This window comes from Leptodactylus fuscus, chromosome 10 (assembly GCF_031893055.1).
Source record: "Leptodactylus fuscus isolate aLepFus1 chromosome 10, aLepFus1.hap2, whole genome shotgun sequence".
Lineage (NCBI taxonomy): Eukaryota > Metazoa > Chordata > Amphibia > Anura > Leptodactylidae > Leptodactylus > Leptodactylus fuscus.
In genome coordinates, this window is record NC_134274.1 from 33,247,912 (window position 1) to 33,272,242 (window position 24,331).

Sequence of the window (24,331 nt, forward strand, 5' to 3'; positions counted from 1 at the left end):
CTACAAAGGCATGGAAGAATTGTGGCATGTAATGCTGTATCACAGAAGTATTCACACCTTGAATCAATGTTTTTAAGGTGTACAAACTTTCTCACATCTTAACAGTATCATAAAATAATATGTTTGTGAGACTGATTGAGCTAAGCAAATATGTCAGACTAGTTACTATCATCAATTATTTTTCTAAGCTTTGATAGACCAGTCATTCCAGCAACGATCAAGTCTATTGAAGTTTTATTGCCACATTCTTCTAGTTTTTACACAATGCTCTGCTAGCCAACTAAAGAATGTAGTTGAGTTAGTTTAGCCACAAGAACCCTATAAAAGCTGAAAACCTTCTGAGAGCTTCAGACACCTTCAGTGCCATATTGGAAGTGCCTCTGGGTTGGTAAGACTATTTTTATCTCTTATCATAATGTATAACATGAGCATGTTTCACCCATGAAGCTTAATCCTTGTTTGAGCTGGATTTAACCCCATTAACAGTATCGGGAGAGGGACTCCTATCATTATAGATGTCTATGCTGCTAGGAGTCCCATACGGTCATCACTACTGAACAGTATTTGGCTGGGAGACAGGGGCTCCTATCAGTATAAGGTTCCTCACCTGGCCAGTAAGTCTGACACATACAGAACCTTACTAACAAAAATTATTTTCTAAAATACATGTTATGCTTTTCTGTTATATCAAATTATTTTACTATTTTTCTTCAGTGGAAAATGTGGGTCCTCAAAGTGGTAGTCCTTACGGTGGCACTTTCTGGAGTATATGCCAACAAATGTTGTGAGTATGCTTTTATATTAGAAATTAAAATAAAAAATGACTTCTACCAGTTTCTTCGTAGACCAACCTGTCATAAAATTGTTAAATTGATCGTATATGGACAACACGTAGAAGACTATGGACAATCTTATTTTATAAAGCAATTATGGAGGTGTCCCTAATATGGTCCTTACATAAAGCTTTTTATGGATGGACTGATACTTTTTCTAAATAATCTTACACCAAAAATTGACTCTCATGTTGTTTAGATGATGGTCCACTTTCCGAGAAGAAGCAAAACATTCTGAACATGTTGGCCTGCTGGGATGAGAGCTCTGAAAGCAACCGGGGGTCTTTTTCTGGGAGTCCTACTGGTAGCGACGAGTACAGGAGCTGCAAGGATATCAAATATTTTGATAAAAATGCAAAGGGTGAGGATATGTAAAAATGTAGTAGGTACAGTTTGTGAATTTTGAAGATTATTTTACATTTAGCAATACACAAAAGCACAAAGTCACCTGAACCTAACCATTTTGATAGTACCAGTAGATTGTCTTTTGTGTATTGTTGTCCACAGCTGGCAGAGGGGTGGAAATAAGGATTGGGTATGTTGGCTTTCAATGAATTGGGGATGTTGGCTTTCCACAGATTGGGGATGTTGGCTTTCCACAGATTGGGGATGTTGGCTTTCCACAGATTGGGGATGTTGGCTTTCCACAGATTGGGGATGTTGGCTTTTCACATATTGGGGATGTTGGCTTTCCACTTATTGGGGATGTTGGCTTTCCACTTATTGGAGATGTTGGCTTTGCACAGATTGGGCATGTTGGCTTTCCACAGATTGGGGATGTTGGCTTTCCACAGATTGGGGATGTTGGCTTTCCACATACTTTGTTCACAGGTGATAATTCACTGTCTCAGCACTTACGTTATTACTCTCCCCATTGAAAACACATTCATGCTTGGTCCAACTAAGCATATGTGTATATGAGAAAGTCAGGAATAATATATTAAATGTTCTTTTACCCAACAGTTATTGATTGTGTATGGGAAAATTAAGATACTGAATGGGAAAAAGTATAAATGTATAGCTCAAAACAACATAGATATATGTAGCCGCTACCATTATTTTCTCCAAAGAATGGTCCGGCTCCATCTAATATGGTTCTCTTTTAGATGGAATATATATGCTGACCACAGAAGACGGAGTGTTGTATCAGACCTATTGTGACATGACAACAAATGGTGGTGGTTGGACCTTGGTGGCCAGTGTCCATGAAAATAACCTCAATGGGAAATGTACAACGGGAGATCGTTGGTCCAGCCAAGAGGGAAATAACATCAAAAACCCAAAAGGAGATGGTAACTGGGCTAACTATGCTACATTTGGTCTACCTATCGGAGCTACCAGCGATGATTATAAGGTGAGATGGGAGATATTTTAATATTCAATTTTACCATCATTTCAATATCGTCTAACTCATTTTAGGCACTAATACTTTTGCCTTGATCTGAAGACTTTGAATATCAAATTTTCTAAAAAAAAAACCCAAAACATCCCATCATAGAATTTTGCAGAGAAAAAGTACACAAATTGAGAGTAAATTTTCAGTGGCACAAAGTACCCGCTATCTGTGAAGGGTTATATCATTATCACGATGAAGCAGATTAAGTATTCCTGTAATCTAAATTTATATAATCCAGTGTAACTTAATGTACATGTAACATGTTTACTGTATCTTTACAGAATCCAGGTTATTATGATATTGTTGCTAAAGATCTGAGCTTGTGGCACGTTCCCAATAATACACCCTTGTCCAACTGGAGGAATACTTCTCTCCTGAGATACCGCACAGACAATGGCTTCTTTTCTCATGAAGGCGGTAACCTCTTCCATCTGTACAAAGTGAGTACTCCATCAAATGAAAGAAGTTACTTTCCTCGCAGAAGTCTATGGTTTGTCAGCTTAGGAAGTCTATGTTAAGTCTATGGTTACCAGCTGAAATTACTATTAAAAAAAATAATAATCTGCAATGGTAGTGGCTGCCGCTGGGCCCCCTGATGTCCCGTGGCGGCCGCTACCACTGCTACCCCGATAGTTACAAACCTGGTTAGACCCCAGCGATATCACACTTATCCTCTATCCTCTGGAAAAGGCAAGTGTTGGTAATGGGACACCCTTTTAAGGCTACAATGTAACATGACTGTTTGGAGTAGATTGTGAGTCTTTAGGTTACATATAAACATATTCTTTTTGATTATTGCTCAGAAATATCCCGTAGCATTCGACGTTGGATCCTGCCTTGCACAAAATGGACCTGCTATTCCTGTAGTCTATGACTATGGAAGTACTGAGAAGACAACACTATATTATTCACCATCTGGTGCAAGTAAGATCTATAAATATATAGTAAAATAATGCACAGTGATATAACACAGAAAGAAGTCCGTCCTACCGATAACTATTTCTGTATCTCTACAGATGAGTTCACCGCGGGCTATGTGCAGTTCCGGGCCATTAATAACGAAAAAGCGGCTTTGGCGCTGTGTGCAGGTGTGAAGGTGACGGGATGTAATGTAGAACATGTAAGTATTACAACTAACTACAGTCTATGGTTTCTTTTGTGAATTATCATCCTTTGTTATGTTCTATAGACTTTGAGGGTCTAATGATACTGATAAAGCTGTAGTATGTCCCCAAAACAGCCGTTCTAAACTTCTTTATATACTTCTAGCATTGCATTGGAGGAGGAGGCTACATCCCAGAAGGAAACCCCAACCAGTGTGGAGACTTTGCAGCCTTTGACTGGAATGGTTATGGAACGCATACTTATTGGAGTTCCAGCAAGGAAATAACTGAAGCAGCCGTCCTCCTCTTCTATCGCTAATCTGTACTTACTACCTGCTCTGTTATCAAAGACATTAAAAAAGTAGCACATAAGAAAATTAGATTTCCATCCATTCATGAAACATTTCTTGATAAAAAAATAAAATGTTAAAATCTTTGAGACCTGTCATGTTTTATTACGATTTTAGGGTGCATTCAGACTACGTAACGCCGGGCGTGTATGAGAGCCGTACACGCCGGCATTACGGCAGACTGCCGAACACTTCCCATTCACTTCAATGGGAGCGCTCGTAACAGCGGCGTTTACGAGCGCTCCCATTGAAGTGAATGGGAAGTGTTCGGCAGTCTGCCGTAATGCCGGCGTGTACGGCTCTCATACACGCCCGGCGTTACGTAGTCTGAATGCACCCTTAGGAAAGAAAATATATTATAGGTATGTTGTCAGATTCCGAAGAATAGTGAAGTCTAAGTGGACAAAAAGATCATGAATGGCGCAAAAGACTAAACAATGCGGTTAGCAATATAACATTTCTAATATATAGAACTTTAAAAACTATGGAATCCAACCTGTGATGTGAGAATAGGTTGAATTATGAATGTTTTTAGATGGGACAAATCACAAGAAATTCAAATTTCCTGAGAATCCAGACCAAATACCAAGGAAAACATTATATTTTAGTGCAATGCAATACTTAGGGTGAAATCATCGGCAAATACTTGACAAAATTCAAAATTGAAAAAAAATTGGTAAGAGAAAAGAAAAACGGTTTCGAGGCGGAGAGGCCGCATATGGACATCAGTGGTTATTAGAGATGAGCGAGTAGTACTCGATCGAATATTACGGTATTCGAAATACTCGTACTCGATCTAGTACCACTCGCTATTCGAATGGAAAAGTTCGATGCAGAACCAGCATTGATTGGCCGAATGCTATACAGTCGGCCAATCAACGCTGGTTCTTCTCCTACCTTTAGAAGTCTTCTCCGTGCAGCTTCCCTGCAGCATCTTCCGGCTCTGAATTCACTCTCCCAGGCATCGGGCCTGGGCAGAGCCGACTGTGCATGTCCGCTTGTAGTGTGTACTTGCGCAGTCGACTCTGCCCAGGCCCGATGCTTGGCAGAGTGAATTCAGAGCCGGAAGATGCCACGGGGACGCTGCACGGAGAAGACTTCTTGGAGGATCCAGCCCGACCCTCACTCGTGGACTTGGTAAGTATAATTTGATCGAATGTTGCCTACCCCTGAAACGAGCATTTTCCCCCATAGACTATAATAGGATTCGATATTCGATTCGAGTAGTCGAATATTGAGGGGCTACTCAAAACGAATATCGAACCTCGAACATTTTACTGTTCGCTCATCTCTAGTGGTTACCTTTAAGAACCAAATCAAAAGAATGGGTTTTAAAGCACAATTAAATTAAATCAACAACCCCAATTATTTATATCCACGCCCAGTACCAGTATCCGTGTTAGTGGTCATATAGAATTTTAACAGAATTGTATGTGATATTCAAACAGGGGAACTTCAGTCGCCCCAAAATGCTTCATCCCCAAAACTGGAGCAGTACTTTCTAATTCAAAATCTGTTAGTAAAAAGGAGCTGCGAAGAGTTTGTGTAACTTGAGGGGGTGCAGAGAGTGGTCACATTCGGGCTCATTTAGGGGAGACCAGTAATATAAGCAATACATTATATGTTATGCATTACTCTGATATTGCAGACATAGTCAGAATTTCAGAAATCTTGTCCGGAGCTAGTCAGCTTGAACAGAAAGAAATATTTTAACCCCTGTCCCCAACTCCGCTCTGCCCCAGCCCCATCTGGATGGACCAAAAACGTGTAAAAAAAACAGATTAAAAACTGCATCAAAGAACCATGTCATTTTTTTCCACCTTCCATTGATTTCATTCAGTTTTTCTAGATGGAATCTGCCTGAAGATAGGTCATGTCACTTTTTTTTTCAGCTAGAGGAAAAAACTGCCACAGACTCCATTGAAATGAATAGGAGGCAGGTTTTAGGTAGATTCCACCTCAAAATCAGCCTGCAAAAAACTCCATGTGAACATACCCTAATATTCTCAATGAACTCATTTAAGAACAAATTCAAACATTGTGAATGCGAGTAAAAGATCGTCCATTGCATTGAATATTTTTTTATTGCTTAGCAGATTTTATTATTATTCCAAATCTTATTATGCACTAAAATCATACAATGTATATTCTATTTCCTGTAATATACAATCATATTGTAATTGTGTAATATAATTCTAATACATTTTTGCTGACAATGCTAAAAATCATGACCATTAAGTGTATTTAAGATTTTTTTTAATTTCTTGTAAGCCTGGCTATTCACTATATTACTGTATAGTAATATATATATTATTAGCGATAGAAGAGGAGAACGGCGGACTCTGTTATTTCCTTGCTGGCACTCCATTTAACATGTGTTCCATAGCCATTCCAGTCGAAGGCAGCAAAATCTCCGCACTGGATGGGGTTTAATCGTGGGATGTAGCTTCCTCTTCGTGGGATGTAGCCTCCTCCTCCAATGCAATGCTGCAAATATAACAAGTACAAATAAAGAAGTAGTTATTTCATGTATCATCTACCACCGGGAAGCCTTCCTCTGTGCAGTTTCTACAGGGCTTAGGATGGAGACCTGGCAAAATAACAGAGGGCGGACACCGGGTGCAAGTGTGAACGCCCCCTAACTGTATAATGTTTTTACTACTAAAAGGTAACCTCATGGCATGCCAAGTGGCATGAGCCGTGCTGACAGATGTTTGGCTTCCAATTGTTGGATTTTTATGTCTTATTTTGCATTTTGTTTTTTTTATTATTCTACAATCCACTTTAGTATCAACTCCATGTCATGTCTTATTTTGTATTCTGGGGTCACATGACATAAATGGCTTGTGGCATTTTTATGCGTCCATTTGTCTGTTATATGTTTTTCCATGACTTCGGGGGCCATACCTGAAACTCATCAGATTTTTAGTTACTTGGGACTCACATAAGAGGATCGTTTCTATGTCACAATAAAGAATTTTTGAATTTGGCAACACGGTGGCTCAGTGGTTAGCACTGAAGCCTTGCAGCGCTGGAGTCCTGGGTTTGAATCCTGCCAAGGACAACATCTGCAAGGAGTTTGTATGTTCTCCCCGTGTTTGCGTGGATTTCCTTCCATACTCCAAAGACATACTGATAGGGAAAAATGTAGATTGTGATCCCTATATGGAGTTCACGATCTACATTTACAAAAAAAGAATTCTTGATTTCATTATTGGCTGCCAAACTTTTCTACTGCTATTGCCACATGGTGAAATTTTATAGTGACAGTGGTACACAGTATATAGGTTATTATACTTACATGTTCTACATTACACCCTGTCACCTTCACTCCTGCACACAGAGCCAAAGAAGCTTTTTCATTGTTAAAAACCCGGAACTGGATAAAACCTGGAACAAACTCTCCTGCATACAGAAGAAATATTGTCAGTCTTGCACCATCTTCTGGCTGAACATTGTCAACTTACTATACAATTAGAAACAACCTTACCTTGTCCATATGGAGAATAATATGATTTTGTCCTCTCAGCGCTTCCATAGTCATACACAACTGGAATAGCAGGTCCATTGTCTTTGAGGCAGGATCCAGCATTGTACACCACTGGGTATTTCTGAGAATTACACAAACATCCATGGAGATCAAGCATAAAGATCTGTTGTTAATCTGGTTTTCTTGCTATCCAATGTGGGGCAGAGTTTGCAGCAGATTGCTCTAGTATGACACCAGGAGTGATATCTGAGGGGCATCCAAGAACCTCTATGCGGGCTTCAGTTCTGATGACATAAATAGGATAGGACCTGATCTACGTACTGTATATCAGAATGGAATGGACTATTGGATGCCCCTTTGGTGAAGCATCAGCCTGCATAATCTGTCATCTGTATTAGGCCTTAACCACACCTGTCCACCAGTAGATGCACCATAAATGTCTAAGGGGAATAATATCACTGTTATACCTCAGTGTTTGTAAGTCAAAAGTAGGAGTGGAAACCACACAAAATAAGGTATAATGGAAAGATATTCACCTCTGGCTAAGACCTTACTGTAGATTATTACAAATAGCCACCAGGCTGAATACTCACATGGTATAGATAGAAGAGATTTCCACCTTCCTTGGAGAAGAAGCCTTTGTCGGTACGGTATCTTAGAATAGCGGTATTCCTCCACTTAGTCATAGGTGTCTTGTTTGGAACATGCCACAACCCCAAGTCTTTAGCATCAATATCATAATATCCTGGATTCTAGAAGAAAATTTAAGAAGTTCATAGACAATGGTTTCCTCGAGGATTTTTTTAAAAAAAGGATTGCTATACAGAATAAAATATCTGACAATGCATTAAACCTATAACACTGTGATATTGAAATCCATCTAGCGATTGCTTGTTCGAACCTCCTAGGGGTGTTAAAAAGGATGAAAAAAATGTTCTTGAAAAACATTTAAAAAAAATAAAATTGTCTTACAAACCACAGACCAATCTGCAAATTGGGTAAAATTTTTATGAATGGTAAAAACCTTATAATCATCACTGGTAGCTCCGTCAGGTTGTCCAAACGTGGCATAGTTGGCCCAGTTGTCATCTCCCCTTGGGTTGTTGATGTCGTTTCCTGTCTGGCTGCTCCAGCGATCTCCTACTGTGCATTTCCCATTCAGGTTATTTTCATGGACACTGGCCACCAAGGTCCAACCTCCACCATTTGTTCTCATGTCACAGTAGGTCTGATACAACAATCCATCTTTGGTGGTGAGTGTATATATTCCATCTAGATGATAAGATAACTGGGTTATATACTGTTTGATACAAGTATAACCTATACAAAACAGCAGGTCTTGTGGAGTGTTCATGATCTGCAGGTTTTAGTACCTACTAAGAGTGATCTCAGTGTGGACAGATTATAATCTCTAATCTATAATATTGGCATCATACTAACTGAACTGGATTGTTAATATAACAGTCACTACAATGTGCATGTGGGTACTTTTGTGAGTGTCTGCACGTTTTTTTTCTCACCATCAGCATATTCATATCTGCTCTTGATCTCCATGCAGCTTCTGTATCTATTGTTTGGTCCACCATTAGGATGACTGTAGTTTAATGGATTGCCAATTTCATTTTCCTTATCCCAGCATGCCGACAAGTTCTGGATGTTTTGTTTTATTTTAGCTACAGAAGACTTCCCTAAGAGCAAAGAAACATAGAGATGTCCATAGATATGTCCACCCTTAACTGTTTATGAAAATGTATAGACTTTCAGGACATTTCCCATCCCCTGGTTGAACTTGATGGAAATATGTCTTGTTCCACCATACTAAACTACTGCGCCAAAGCCCATGACAATTCTGCTTCATATCAACATGAAGATTCCATGAGATCAAGAAAATTTTATCTTATTAATTGCTGATATATCACACTGCAGATTTTAGGCATGAAAATCCATGTCAGAATTGTGTACTCAATCCAAAATATGAGTATATGTCCTTAAGTAGGAATAACACTATTTTATTGTTGGTTATCCTGCTAAACTACTTGTATTATAGCGTATACGTATTATAGTATATATTCAATTGCCATGAATTTTGTTTGATTTTTGTAATTTCACCATAAAAACTATACATCTGACATTGTACGCTCTAAATATGTTACACTATTATAATTCATTTTATTTGACTTATTTTAATATGAAAAAGTACTCACCACTTTTGTCACAGGTCACTCCAAGTGCAAGTGCAAAAGAGAAGATTACGAGGCCGTGCACCAACATTTTCTCCGATGAGTTATGCTGAAACTAAAATAAATAATAGTATAACAATAAAATATGTAATAAGAGATTATATATATATATATATATATATATATATATATATATATATATATATATATAATTACACTGATTATGTAAACTATCATTATTTGTATAACACATCGTGATCCCAGACTCTTGTGATGGTACGTAAAAAAGAAAGATTCCCATATACCATCAGGGCAACTACAGAACCTGTTTCAGAAGGAAGAAGGATTGTCAGTATAAGTATACTTGATACAAATAAAAACCTTCCAACAGTAAAAGAAAATGGTGGGACATTTTAAGCTCTGCCTTATTTTCTCAGAATTGCCCCCAACATCTAGATAGACCCTACTTATAGAAATTCTGATAGTGCTGTCTCTCCACTATAGACACTTATCCTTTGTAGCTAGAATAGGGTATAGGTGTCTGAGCAATAGTGGTTCAGATGGTGGGACCCAAGGATCTTGAGAAAATGGATCCAGTGTCTCTATGATGAATGGAGCAACAGTCAGTTGTGCATTCTCTTGATCACTGGGGGTCCCAGGGTCAGACACTATAGACGGGGAATACAGGATTGAGCAGAACTCCTGGGATTGGTTCAACAAAATACAACAAAAAAAGCAGCTTTCTCTGCAATGTCAGGCCTGAGCCTTAGGCTGAGTTCAAACGGAGTATTTTGGATCAGAAATTGACGCGGAGGCCGCCTCCGGTTCCGGTCCAAGATACAAGGCAGCTGCGAGTGGATGCCAGTGCAGTGCAGTCGCGGCAGTGCGATCTGGATTAGGCCCAAATGAATGGGCCTAGTCGGGAGTGTCTCCAGGCGGATTGACATAATGAATATGCTTGTCGCTTCTTTTTTCCGGGAGCCGAAAAAAAAACGGCTCCCGGAAAAAAGAACTGATCGGAAATTGGATTTTGAAATCTCAAGATCGGCTCAACCCTAAAAGTGACTTTTCCCATACAGAAGCATTGACTAGGGTTGAGCGATTGGGTTCGGAAAAGATCGGATGCCGATTGGCGATCGAGCAAATTTCACAATTGGGATCGGGATCGGCTGGAAAATGATCAGAAATCAGATTTTAAAATCCTAATCCTGAAATCTCAAAATCGGCTCAACCCTTCCAGGGTTGAATACCGAATCCAATCTGTAACCTATGTCATATAACAGCGGCAAGAGTCATAACACTGAAAATAAAAGATAATGCAACTATACTTGGAGAAATGTCCAACATATCCAAATTTACAAGTATAACCCCATGTAAAAGGTCAATCTTACCAGCTCCTATGTTCTTGCAGGTTTCCTTTCCATATGTGAATGTGCTGATATTTATAGAACCACTTTCTTCCAGCGAAACGCTTTCCCATGCAAATTCTCCATGAGAAATTTCCGTATAGGCAGTGGCACAAATTTTGTGGTTACCATCAATACGAGGAATATTTACCTTTTAGTTGTCTATTTGTCAAGAAAGTAATGTACACAATGATTTCATATTATATTATTGAATTTGTGTTATAATATATCTACCATGCTTTAATATAATAGTATAACATATTGGGGATCTGTTAGTATTTTTAGACATTTAAGACTGGATTTACAAAATAATCGTACCCTGAGCCTCGTACTTTGAAAACTATGGAGTAGATTTATTTATTTACCAGACAATTTTCGGGCATCTTAGGAATATTGGTGTCCTTGAAGCGGAATTTTGTAGGCATACTACTTATTTATTCATTACAAAAGAGCATCTTCTGAGGGTGTCTAGCTTAACATCTAATTTTACTTGAGTTCCATATAGTTCTAAATGTACCACCTTATAAGTAAATTATATGTGAGCATTTGCTGCTTGTTCAGATCATGTGGCAATGGGTTGTTTTTTAATGACCTATGGGTTTAGTTGAGATCTCCATTGGCCATACATTTCATTATATGGTGTCTGCCCCCCCCCCCTTTTTTTTACCAATTACTAAGTTATACCTGATCATCTTCTGTTCAGAACTTTATTTCTTTTGAGCTAAGCAAACTAGCGTTAATATATGACATTCCCGATGTGATTTCAGACCTCTTCAATAGTAGCGGCATTTATCCGGGTCTTCTCTATGTAGTAACAACAAGAGACGATCTAAGTGCCCTCCCGATCATCTGATCTCCTCTCTAGACCGCGTGATATCTGTCACGTGCTCTATTACTATCAAAGCCTCCGTACCACCATAGAAATGGGTTACGCTCTCCCCGAGTAACGGACTTCTAAAGGTACAATCTGTTTTACTATTTGTATCTATCTGTTTAAAGGTTTGTATTATAATTCATTGATTCATTTCTCTTTGTGAATTTAAAGGTAATTAATAGAGTAACGCGCGGCGGGCATAATTTATTAACATGTAACCGCGCTCAGGTGTTTTGTGGGTGGGATTCACTCCGAATATGTTTCTTAAGCAGTGTTCAGTCAGTATACTGGTAGCTACGATTAAGACACTTGCGTGTCGAAACGCATCAGCAAGGATGCGGTTTTAACTTCACAGTGTGTGTTTTTTCCTACTTCTACACTTGATGTCCGTGTTTATGTCTGTGGATTTTTAATCACTATGGATTAAAAGCTAACTTTTATACAAATTTCCGGTTGAGCCAATCCACTCTTTCTTCTTATACAGTAGATTTATTAATCTTGTCTAAGATTTAGACTGTAGTCTAATGTGTCATATTTATCACAGTGGCTAATTCTGGATGATAACTCTGGGTCATCTCTAAGAGTTCTGTCTAGTCTGAGTTTACTTTGTACCAAAATATTGGTGCAGTTGTGTCACATGGGCACATTACATCCCTTTCCAGATAAGCCAAACTCCCCACTGGACTGACGAAGATAAAGTATCTAAAAAACACACATAATCTGTGGTACAAGGAATGTCTATCAATTTCTGGTGCAAGCCTGGTACATTTAGCTTGGTAAATGTGTTCCTATGTGTTTGACAAAGGACTTCAGAATACAACTTTTCACACCTGCGTTTGAGTTTCTGTTCTTTGGATCTGCTCAGGGATCCAAAAAATGGAAACCCAGTCTGCTTAAAAAGTAGTTACCTGTGGAGCACCAGGATGAGTTTACCGTACTCCCTTGGCCAGCAAATTCCTCAGACTTGAAGCCAATCGAGAATCTGTGGGACTTCCTCGATCGGGTTGTTCGCGCCATGGATGCTCAACCGCGTAGCTTAGCGCAGCTGGCCACGGCACTGGAGTAGGCATGGCTCAACATCCCAGTGATCATCATCACAACATCCCTTCTCTTCCTGCACGTCTCGCAGCGTCCGCTCTGCAAAAGGTGGTTATTCTGGATTTTGACAGGTGGTCACATTAATATGACTGGACTGTGTAGATAATTCTACAAATCCCTGTTATGTAGTAACACTCTGTGTAGCACAGAGGCCCTAGCTTTTTCCTGTAATGCTTGTAATTTTGAGTAATCCTAGGTGTTCGTACCTTTGATATATCTTTGGCTTCACTATGGTTCAGTTTTGGTTAAACTGATGTTGGAATTGCTTTCCTCATTCATGACTTGGCTGTATCCTGGGGAGCCCATCTCGGTACAAGGCTTACAGTAGCATTAGATAGCTTTCAATAAATAAGGCAGAGAAATTGTATTAAAGAGTTAATAAGGGGTATGATGAACGTCTTTTTTGTATCTGTACTTAGAAAGGAAACATCTTTCACAAGAAATCAGAATATCTAATACAAGCAGACAGTGTTGATTTTTCCCAAAGTGCAGTTAATGTCAAACATGAGGAAATGCTGCTCCTAGACCAGGTAATAGGCACTTATAAGTGTGAAGTGTGTAACTAAAGAAAGCATTACTGCATTCTGGAAATAGAGGGGGAGATCGGCCCTCTCTAAACTCAGAGACTCCAATCTTGCCGTAGTAAGGGGTGGAAATCATAAAAATGGGAACCCCGGAGTGTCCTATGTGAATAGAGAGGTAGCGCACTTGCACAGATATGGTTCCATTGAATTGTTTGGGACTTTGAATATGTGTCATTAGTGAAAATTCCTTTAAGGACTTTCTCAAACGGAGTCTCCAATGTACTTGTTACATAGACAAAAATACAATCATATACAAAACAGCAGGTCTTTTGGAGTGTCCCTAACATGTAATGGTTAGTACCTACTCAATAGGCCCAAGGGAGACAACTGGTGACATATCATTTGCAGACTAACTGAACGGGTTTGAATAAATAATATACAGTGGGGAAAATCCACAAGAACAGAAGTTTTCTTGTCCAAAAGTGGTTCATTGTACCTGTGCCACCAAAATACACTAGTCTCTCTATTTTCCAACATGCTTTTGGGAAAGCAAGGCAGGGTGGGTACACCTCAACTCTACAGATTTACTGTAACTCACGGCAGAAAACTGGCATGACTTTTACCTGACTTTTACCTGCTAATATCTTACTGGCGTAGATTTAATTTTGAGTGCACAGGAACTCCTGCAGTGCACCTCAACTAGTTAGAGAACTGAGAATTAGAAAATTATTGGCTGGCTGCACAAAGACACGTATAACATATCACCTTGTGACACAATATCATAAAATGACATAGTAGTCTTGAACAGCTAGTTATTTCGTAACACACATACCTGGACTTATCCAGGAAAGATGTAGGTAAAGAATGACACCTCTCTATGAATGAGTTCGGATTCGACTCAACATAAAATTTGGGGGTTTGTCACAATGACAGCATCATGATATTAAAGCACCCTATGACCTCTGAGATGCACTATGTGATCACAGGCATCAGTGGTAACCATGGGTGCGTGACATCATTCAAGAATCAAAATGGTGCTGTAATATCTCTGCCTGTTCGAGTCTCTGCGCCACCCTCTGCTTGGGTGCTGCGGCGCAGGAGGCGGGTGCAGTTTGGTTCTTGGCTTAATGTTTTTGGTCGAACTATGTGAACTCGGTTCTAGTTCTGTGATTGTATTTGCACCACACCCGTCTTCTGCCCTTGTTGCCTCTGTCCATTAAGTGGTTAATTTTGTCTTGCCTGTGATTGACAGCCTGCCTTCCTGTCAACTCCAGGGGCGGGTTCTTCCTCCCAAATTTTATCTTGGCTCTCATTCACACCAGTGCTTGCTATTGCCGTGTGCATACTTGCTCATTATTGTCCCTGTTTTTGCTTGCATTCTTATCCTTGACCATTGGCTTTCCTCACTGACTATTCTTTGGACTCCGATTTGGCACCGCATCGCTCGACTGTTACTGACCCTTGGCTAGCTGACCTCTCTTTGTTGTTGTCCGTCTTGTCTCCGTTTTGTGTCTCAACTATACAGGAAGGGACTATCTTCGTGGTTGCGCCTATTACGTAGGATAGGACCTGGCAATAGGAAGGAAAAATTGGGGGCTTCAGCTTAGGGCTCACTGTCTCTTGTGTCCCGTCCCAGGGTCCAACAGTTACCGGGGAATTGCTGTCCTAACAATTCCCTAACAGGTGCGCTGGACATCGTGAGGAGAAGGTATACGTCCACTCCTGACAACCAGTGGCTGTTATAGTCCAATAGGCAGTCCTGTCCTCAGACAGATATATATACATACCTTAGCCAAGAAGGTATACGTCCACTCCTGACAACCAGTGGCTGTATATATATATATATATATATATATATATATATATATATATATATATATATATATATATATATATATCCCTTAGCCAAGAAGGTATACGTCCATTCCTGACAACCAGTGGCTGTTATAATCCAATAGGCAGTCCTGTCCTCAGACAGATATATGCATACATTTATAAACAATATATATTATATATATATATATATATATATATATATATATAAACTTTTTTTTTTTTTTTTTTAAAACATGCCACCAAAAACAAAAAAAGTAAAATGACCCAACAGTCGTGCTCTGGCCAGTGCTCAACCACCTGCCATGAAAGGCAGAAAACAGACGTCAGCATTGCGTGTGTGTGGCAACAAGTATTGGAAAGGAAAAAAACCTATCCAGCCACACATGAGCGTGCTAAGCTGCTTACCTCCAGTATTTCAAAACTACTGGCCTTGGAAATGGTCCCTTTCCGCTTTGTGGAATCAAAGGCTTTTCGCTCCCAGATGGCCTATGCTGTGCCCCAATATGTTGTACCCAACCGCCATTACTTTTCATGAAAGGCGGTCCCTTACTTGCAGGAACATGTCAAGCAACAGATAAAGCGTGCGCTAAAGCAATCTGTTAGTGCATGTGTGCATTTGACAACAGACACGTGGACTAGCCAGCATGGGCAGGGCCATTACCTATCTCTGACCGCACATTGGGTCAACATTTTTGATCCTTGTCAGAATATGGACGGCAGTTTGTCGTCTGTTCTTCCAACCTGAAGGAGGGTCCTTTCAAATTCATTGGGGGTTCCAACTTCCCCTTCAACTCATTCGGAAACTTCATTTCCTGACAGTTCCGGGGACGAAATGACTTCCACACCAGAACCTCCATCACATCATGGGTCTGGAAATGCACCTAATTTGTATCGGCGTGCTAGCGGGTGAAGGCAGCAAGCAGTACTGAAATTAATTAGTTTGGGTGAACTGACTCACACGGCTTAAATTCATCAAAGATGCAATAATTGCTGAAACTGAGTTATGGTTTGGTCCGCTAGACCTCATAATAGGCAACGTGTTCTACGACAATGGTAGACAAGCGTTCTTGAAACACTATCCCGATCTTGCACCCCTGATTGACAAAGTACGAACATTGTGTGCCCACATACGGCGGTCCAAGGTAGCTTCATCTATCCTGGCTCAGTTTCAGCGCAAACACCGCTTGCCCATTCACAGGCTCATATGTGATGTGCCCACCAGGTGGAATTCGACATTGAATATGTTGCAGAGGTTTGTCGAACAGAAGCCAGCAGTAATAGATCTTTTGATGACGAGAGGAGCCCGACGTACAAATGTTGCCCCAGTGAACCTCCATCTTATGGCTGTGGAGTGGGCACAGCTGCATGACATCTGTTTGGTTCTTCAGTGTCTGGAATACTGCACAAAAGTGGTCAGCGCAAACAACACCAGCGTCAGCATGACTGTGCCACTTTTCTGCACATTGAAGAACAGTCTCATAACTTTGAGGGATCAGGTATGTCCAACATAGGAGGAAGAGGATATTTTCTTGGAAGACAGCCAGGACTTGGAAGACCAACATGGCCACCATGACTCCAGGGCTGAACGGATCAGGCAATGGTTGGAGACTGGGTCACAGACTCGAATAGCCTGTGTGGGTACTTATTCAGAAGAGGAGGAGGAGGAGGAGGATGATGAGGACAATTTGGATCAGGAGATTGATGTCAATGTGGAGGAGTCATTCCAGCAGTCCCAGTCAACAGGCATTGTGCGTGGATGGGGGGATGCAGAAGAGACTATAGTCCGCTTAGATGAGTTGGACAGTGATGAATCGCCACCAGGTACATTGGCACACATGTGTCATTTCATGCTTAATTGTCTTCTGGAAGATAAACGTGTAAAAGACATCCTGGCAGATCCTGAATACTGGGTGGCAACCCTACTTGATCGTCGCTCCAGGGATAAAGTTCCGGGCTTCATTTCCATCACACCACAGGCTTATAGGAATATCGATATGTACCATCAAACACTGTTGGACGACTTAATGGACACATTTCCTACAGAAAGCAGTGAGTCAAGATCATCTCCAACTCCTGCACACCTTTCACAACGCCATGGTGGTCCCAGAGACAGAAGCACAGCCCGTTGCAAGGGAAGTGTGGACATAATGGCTAGTGCTTGGCTGTCTTTGTTGAGGCCTACTACACCAACATTAAATATAGAGGTATCAGACCGGAGACAGCATTGTTTGTTGCAGGTGCAAGACTATATGAAAACGCACATAGACATCTTATCACAAGAGTCTTTACTGCTGGACTACTGGGTGTCAAAGATGGAAATGTGGCCTGAACTTGCCCAGTATGCCCTGGGGTTACATTCCTGTCCAGCAGCTAGCGTCTTTTCTGAACGACTGTTCAGCACTGCAGGTGGTGTTGTGACGGAGCTTCGGACAAGACTCTCTGCTGACAATGTCGATCGCCTGAGTTTTATAAAAATGAACGAGGCCTGGATTGAGAAGGGCTATAACACACCATTGGCATTATAAAGAAATTGATGTTGTTAAAAAACCTATTATCGATTATCTGTAGCTCCTCCTGCACATATTTTTTATTTTTTTTTAAAGTTACAATTTTTCAGAGGCTCATGTGCTTCAATTTTTAGATTAGAAAACAATGTTTTTATGGCCATTTAAGTCTCTTGCTGTTTCTATGCATTCTAAGAACTTGTATGTGTTTTTGGGTACCTTTTTTTTACTTTTAAAAAACGATCTTTAGAAAAAAAAAAAACCATAGACTTGCATTGGGATCGGAATTGGGATCGAGATCGGGTTCGAATGAAAAATGATTGGAAATCGGATTTCAAAATCGATCCTGAAAAGTCAAGATCGGCTCAACCCTAGTGGTTATCTTTAAGAACCAAATCAAAAGAATGGGTTTTAAAGCTGACCGCTGCCCCAGTTTCCCCAGGGTTTACGGCGGAGACCCGGGGGCACACAGAGGTGGTAGTGTAAACCCAGCCTTAGAATGCTATGGGCTATTAACTATAATACAATAGCCTATTGAGGTGTCCCAGTCAGTAGTGACAGTGATAGGTCAATTGTACATGCTGAGACCTATGTGTGTATTATATATACATGGTGTGTTATATATATATATTTTTTGTTTGTAAATCATAGTGCCGTGAATATAACTACTATAATAGTGCTCCTATGTACAGGAATATAACTACTATAATACTACTCCTATGTACAAGAATATAACTACTATAATACTACTCCTATGTACAAGAATATAACTACTATAATACTACCTCCTATGTACAAGAATATAACTACTATAATACTACTCCTATGTACAAGAATATAACTTCTATACTACTCCTATGTACAAGAATATAACTGCTATAATACTACTCCTATGTACAAGAATATAACTACTATAATACTACTCCTATGTACAAGAATATTAACTACTATAATACTACTCCTATGTAAAAGAATATAACTACTATAATACTACTCCTATGTACGAAGCATCATGTGAATGTAGCCTAAGTTGGGCAGTCTAGAAAGGAAAGTTTGAAGCACAATTAAATTAAATCAACAACCCCAATTATTTATATCCACGCCCAGTACCAGTATCCGTGTTAGTGGCCATATAGAATTTTAATAGAATTGCACTGTGTATGTGATATTCAAAAAGGGGAACTTCAGTCGCCCCAAAATCCTTCATCCCCAATAACTGGAGCAGCACTTTCTAATTCAAAATCTGTTAGTAAAAAGGAGCTGCGAAGAGTTTGTGTAACTTGAGGGGGTGCAGAGTGTGGTCACATTCGGGCTCATTTAGGGGAGACCAGTAATATAAGCAATACATTATATGTTATGCATTACTCTGATATTGCAGACATAGTCAGAATTTCAGAAATCTTGTCCGGAGCTAGTCAGCTTGAACAGAAAGAAATATTTTAACCCCTGTCCCCAACTCCGCTCTGCCCCAGCCCCATCTGGATGGACCAAAAATGTGTAAAAAAACAGATTAAAAACTGCATCAAAGAACCATGTCACTTTTTTCCGCCTTCCATTGATTTCATTCAGTTTTTCTAGATGGAATCTGCCTGAAGATAGGTCATGTCACTTTTTTTTCAGCTAGAGGAAAAAACTGCCCCAGACTCCCATTGAAATGAATAGGAGGCAGGTTTTAGGTAGATTCCACCTCAAAATCAGCCTGCAAAAAACTCCATGTGAACATACCCTAATATTCCCAAAGAACACATATAAGAACAAATTCAAACATTGTGAATGCGAGTAAAAGATCGTCCATTGCTTTGAATATTTTTTTTATTGCTTAGCAGATTTTATTATTATTCCAAATCTTATTATGCACTAAAATCATACAATGTATATTCTATTTCCTGTAATATACAATCATATTGTAATTGTGTAATATAATTCTAATACATTTTTGCTGACAATGCTAAAAATCATGACCATTAAGTGTATTTAAGATTTTTTTTAATTTCTTGTAAGCCTGGCTATTCACTATATTACTGTATAGTAATATATATATTATTAGCGATAGAAGAGGAGAACGGCGGACTCCGTTATTTCCTTGCTGGCACTCCATTTAACATGTGTTCCATAGCCATTCCAGTCGAAGGCAGCAAAATCTCCGCACTGGATGGGGTTTAATCGTGGGATGTAGCTTCCTCTTCGTGGGATGTAGCCTCCTCCTCCAATGCAATGCTGCAAATATAACAAGTACAAATAAAGAAGTAGTTATTTCATGTATCATCTACCACCGGGAAGCCTTCCTCTGTGCAGTTTCTACAGGGCTTAGGATGGAGACCTGGCAAAATAACAGAGGGCGGACACCGGGTGCAAGTGTGAACGCCCCCTAACTGTATAATGTTTTTACTACTAAAAGGTAACCTCATGGCATGCCAAGTGGCATGAGCCGTGCTGACAGATGTTTGGCTTCCAATTGTTGGATTTTTATGTCTTATTTTGCATTTTGTTTTTCATTATTCTGCAATCTACTTTAGTATCAACTCCATGTCATGTCTTATTTTATATTCTGGGGTCACATGACATAAATGGCTTGTGGCATTTTTATGCGTCCATTTGTCTGTTATATGTTTTTCCATGACTTCGGGGGCCATACCTGAAACTCATCAGATTTTTAGTTACTTGGGACTCACATAAGAGGATCGTTTCTATGTCACAATAAAGAATTTTTGAATTTGGCAACACGGTGGCTCAGTGGTTAGCACTGAAGCCTTGCAGCGCTGGAGTCCTGGGTTTGAATCCTGCCAAGGACAACATCTGCAAGGAGTTTGTATGTTCTCCCCGTGTTTGGGTGGATTTCCTCCCATACTCCAAAGACATACTGATCGGGAAAAATGTAGATTGTGATCCCTATATGGAGTTCGCGATCTACATTTACAAAAAAAAGATTTCTTGATTTCATTATTGGCTGCCAAACTTTTCTACTGCTATTGCCACATGGTGAAATTTTATAGTGACAGTGGTACACAGTATATAGGTTATTATACTTACATGTTCTACATTACACCCTGTCACCTTCACTCCTGCACACAGAGCCAAAGAAGCTTTTTCATTGTTAAAAACCCGGAACTGGACAAAACCTGGAACAAACTCTCCTGCATACAGAAGAAATATTGTCAGTCTTGCACCATCTTCTGGCTGAACATTGTCAACTTACTATACAATTAGAAACGACCTTACCTTGTCCATATGGAGAATAATATGATTTTGTCCTCTCAGCGCTTCCATAGTCATACACAACTGGAATAGCAGGTCCATTGTCTTTGAGGCAGGATCCAGCATTGTACACCACTGGGTATTTCTGAGAATTACACAAACATCCATGGAGATCAAGCATAAAGATCTGTTGTTAATCTGGTTTTCTTGCTATCTAATGTGGGGCAGAGTTTGCAGCAGATTGCTCTAGTATGACACCAGGAGTGATATCTGAGGGGCATCCAAGAACCTCTATGCGGGCTTCAGTTCTGATGACATAAATAGGATAGGACCTGATCTACGTACTGTATATCAGAATGGAATGGACTATTGGATGCCCCTTTGGTGAAGCATCAGCCTGCATAATCTGTCATCTGTATTAGGCCTTAACCACACCTGTCCACCAGTAGATGCACCATAAATGTCTAAGGGGAATAATATCACTGTTATGCCTCAGTGTTTGTAAATCAAAAGTAGGAGTGGAAACCACACAAAATAAGGTATAATGGAAAGATATTCACCTCTGGCTAAGACCTTACTGTAGATTATTACAAATAGCCACCAGGCTGAATACTCACATGGTATAGATAGAAGAGATTTCCACCTTCCTTGGAGAAGAAGCCTTTGTCGGTACGGTATCTTAGAATAGCGGTATTCCTCCACTTAGTCATGGGTGTCTTGTTAGGAACATGCCACAACCCCAAGTTTTTAGCATCAATATCATAATATCCTGGATTCTAGAAGAAAATTTAAGAAGTTCATAGACAATGGTTTCCTCAAGGATTTTTTTTTTTTAAAAGGATTGCTATACAGAATAAAATATCTGACAATGCAATAAACCTATAACACTGTGATATTGAAATCCATCTAGCGATTGCTTGTTCGAACCTCCTAGGGGTGTTAAAAAGGATGAAAAAAAAATGTTCTGAATGGTAAAAACCTTATAATCATCACTGGTAGCTCCGTCAGGTCGTCCAAACGTGGCATAGTTGGCCCAGTTGTCATCTCCCCTTGGGTTGTTGATGTCGTTTCCTGTCTGGCTGCTCCAGCGATCTCCTACTGTGCATTTCCCATTCAGGTTATTTTCATGGACACTGGCCACCAAGGTCCAACCTCCACCATTTGTTCTCATGTCACAGTAGGTCTGATACATCAATCCATCTTTGGTGGTGAGTGTATATATTCCATCTAGATGATAAGATAACTGGGTTATATACTGTTTGATACAAGTATAACCTATACAAAACAACAGGTCTTGTGGAGTGTTCATGATCTGCAGGTTTTAGTACCTACTAAGAGTGATCTCAGTGTGGACAGATTATAATCTATAATATTGGCATCATACTAATTGAACTGGATTGTTAATATAACAGTCACTACAATGTGCATGTGGGTACTTTTGTGAGTGTCTGCACGTTTTTTTTCTCACCATCAGCATATTCATATCTGCTCTTGATCTCCATGCAGCTTCTGTATCTATTGTTTGGTCCACCATTAGGATGACTGTAGTTTAATGGATTGCCAATTTCATTTTCCTTATCCCAGCATGCCGACAAGTTCTGGATGTTTTGTTTTATTTTAGCTACAGAAGACTTCCCTAAGAGCAAAGAAACATAGAGATGTCCATAGATATGTCCACCCTTAACTGTTTATGAAAATGTATAGACTTTCAGGACATTTCCCATCCCCTGGTTGAACTTGATGGAAATATGTCTTGTTCCACCATACTAAACTACTGCGCCAAAGCCCATGACAATTCTGCTTCATATCAACATGAAGATTCCATGAGATCAAGAAAATTTTATCTTATTAATTGCTGATATATCACACTGCAGATTTTAGGCATGAAAATCCATGTCAGAATTGTGTACTCAATCCAAAATATGAGTATATGTCCTTAAGTAGGAATAACACTATTTTATTGTTGGTTATCCTGCTAAACTACTTGTATTATAGCGTATGCGTACTATAGTATATATTCAATTGCAAAGAATTTTGTTTGATTTTTGTAATTTCACCATAAAAACTATACATCTGACATTGTACGCTCTAAATATGTTACATTATTATAATTCATTTTATTTGACTTATTTTAATATGAAAAAGTACTCACCACTTTTGTCACAGGTCACTCCAAGTGCAAGTGCAAAAGAGAAGATTACGAGGCCGTGCACCAACATTTTCTCCGATGAGTTATGCTGAAACTAAAATAAATAATAGTATAACAATAAAATAAATAATAAGATATATATATATATATATATATATATATATATATATATATTACACTGCTTATGTAAACTATCATTATTTGTATAACACATCGTGATCCCAGACTCTTGTGATGGTACGTAAAAAAGAAAGATTCCCATATACCATCAGGGCAACTACAGAACCTGTTTCAGAAGGAAGAAGGATTGTCAGTATAAGTATACTTGATACAAATAAAAACCTTCCAACAGTAAAAGAAAATGGTGGGACATTTTAAGCTCTGCCTTATTTTCTCAGAATTGCCCCCAACATCTAGATAGACCCTGCTTATAGAAATTCTGATAGTGCTGTCTCTCCACTATAGACACTTATCCTCTGTAGCTAGAATAGGGTATAGGTGTCTGAGCAATGGTGGTTCAGATGGTGGGACCCAAGGATCTTGAGAAAATGGATCCAGTGTCTCTATGATGAATGGAGCAACAGTCAGTTGTGCATTCTCTTGATCACTGGGGGTCCCAGGGTCAGACACTATAGACGGGGAATACAGGATTGAGCAGAACTCCTGGGATTGGTTCAACAAAATACAACAAAAAAAGCAGCTCTCTCTGCAATATCAGGTCTGAGACTTAGGCTGAGTTCAGGCAGAGTATTTTGGGTCAGAATTTGACGCGGAGTCCGCCTCCGGTTCCGGTCCAAAATACGGGGCAGCTGTGACTGGATGCCAGTGCAGTGCAGTTGTGGCAGTGCGATAAGGATTAGGCCCAAATGAATGGGCCTAGTCGGGAGTGTCTTCAGGCGGATTCACATAGTGAATATGCTTGTCGCTTCTTTTTTCTGGGAGCCGGAAAAAAACGGCTACCGGAAAAAAGAACTGACCAACTCCCATTGGTTTCAATGGGAGCCATATTTTTGGTCAGGATTCTGAAACAGGACTCAGTCAAAGGTGTAGTAAAGTAAGCATGGAGCCTTGGTCTGTCGAAGCTCTATGTGCATCAAATATATCAAAACTGAATTATGTCTGAAATGTAAAAATTTTGTAAAAGTTATATAATATATATTGTAATTCAAATAAGTGTTCATTTATAATTTGCAATTTACCTGCCTTATTTAGTTGCAAGACCTCTAAAAGCATAAAATAATAGATCAAGAAACAAAACGTCGTTGCATAAAATTTTCTGCTGCTAAAATATGATTAGGGTTGAGCGATCGAGTTCAGAAAAGATCGGATCCCGACCGGCGATCGAGCAAATTTCAGGATAACGATCGATAGCGACTGGAAAATGATCGGAAAT

The 24,331-nt window shown here is 39.6% G+C and overlaps 3 protein-coding genes across 3 annotated transcripts; 1 reads left to right on the forward strand and 2 right to left on the reverse strand.

Moving 5' to 3' along the window:
* The first annotated feature begins 366 nt into the window (after positions 1–366).
* On the forward strand, positions 367–3,651 carry LOC142183115 (intelectin-1-like). The gene is made up of 8 exons (XM_075258036.1): positions 367–388; positions 715–784; positions 1,033–1,194; positions 1,940–2,187; positions 2,511–2,669; positions 3,033–3,153; positions 3,246–3,349; positions 3,499–3,651. Exons 2-8 carry the CDS (start codon positions 721–723, stop codon positions 3,649–3,651), a joined length of 1,011 nt encoding a protein of 336 aa, XP_075114137.1. The 5' UTR covers positions 367–388; positions 715–720.
* A 2,344-nt stretch (positions 3,652–5,995) lies between these two features.
* LOC142183322 (intelectin-1-like) lies at positions 5,996–9,443 on the reverse strand. The gene is made up of 7 exons (XM_075258366.1): positions 9,377–9,443; positions 8,693–8,860; positions 8,197–8,444; positions 7,766–7,924; positions 7,173–7,293; positions 6,984–7,087; positions 5,996–6,169 (listed from the first exon to the last, which is right to left on the reverse strand). Exons 1-7 carry the CDS (start codon positions 9,441–9,443, stop codon positions 5,996–5,998), a joined length of 1,041 nt encoding a protein of 346 aa, XP_075114467.1.
* Positions 9,444–19,637: 10,194 nt separating this feature from the next.
* On the reverse strand, positions 19,638–23,008 carry LOC142183327 (intelectin-1-like). Its single transcript, XM_075258373.1, has 7 exons — positions 22,942–23,008; positions 22,258–22,425; positions 21,769–22,016; positions 21,407–21,565; positions 20,814–20,934; positions 20,625–20,728; positions 19,638–19,811 (listed from the first exon to the last, which is right to left on the reverse strand). Exons 1-7 carry the CDS (start codon positions 23,006–23,008, stop codon positions 19,638–19,640), a joined length of 1,041 nt encoding a protein of 346 aa, XP_075114474.1.
* Between the last annotated feature and the right edge of the window lie 1,323 nt (positions 23,009–24,331).

Excerpts from the sequence above, each read along its gene's own strand:
- LOC142183115 (XM_075258036.1), top strand. The coding sequence starts at position 721 with ATGTGGGTCCTCAAAGTGGTAGTCCTTACGGTGGCACTTTCTGGAGTA. Across the intron at positions 1,195-1,939 it reads TTTTGATAAAAATGCAAAGG|ATGGAATATATATGCTGACC; the intron begins GTGAGGATATGT and ends GTTCTCTTTTAG. Across the intron at positions 2,670-3,032 it reads ACCTCTTCCATCTGTACAAA|AAATATCCCGTAGCATTCGA; the intron begins GTGAGTACTCCA and ends ATTATTGCTCAG.
- LOC142183322 (XM_075258366.1), bottom strand. The coding sequence starts at position 9,443 with ATGTTGGTGCACGGCCTCGTAATCTTCTCTTTTGCACTTGCACTTGGA. Across the intron at positions 7,925-8,196 it reads CTACCAGTGATGATTATAAG|AATCCAGGATATTATGATAT; the intron begins GTTTTTACCATT and ends ATTTTCTTCTAG. Across the intron at positions 7,294-7,765 it reads ATCTCTTCTATCTATACCAT|AAATACCCAGTGGTGTACAA; the intron begins GTGAGTATTCAG and ends TGTAATTCTCAG.
- LOC142183327 (XM_075258373.1), bottom strand. The coding sequence starts at position 23,008 with ATGTTGGTGCACGGCCTCGTAATCTTCTCTTTTGCACTTGCACTTGGA. Across the intron at positions 22,426-22,941 it reads AGTGACCTGTGACAAAAGTG|GGAAGTCTTCTGTAGCTAAA; the intron begins GTGAGTACTTTT and ends CTTTGCTCTTAG. Across the intron at positions 20,729-20,813 it reads TTATTCTCCATATGGACAAG|GAGAGTTTGTTCCAGGTTTT; the intron begins GTAAGGTCGTTT and ends TTCTGTATGCAG.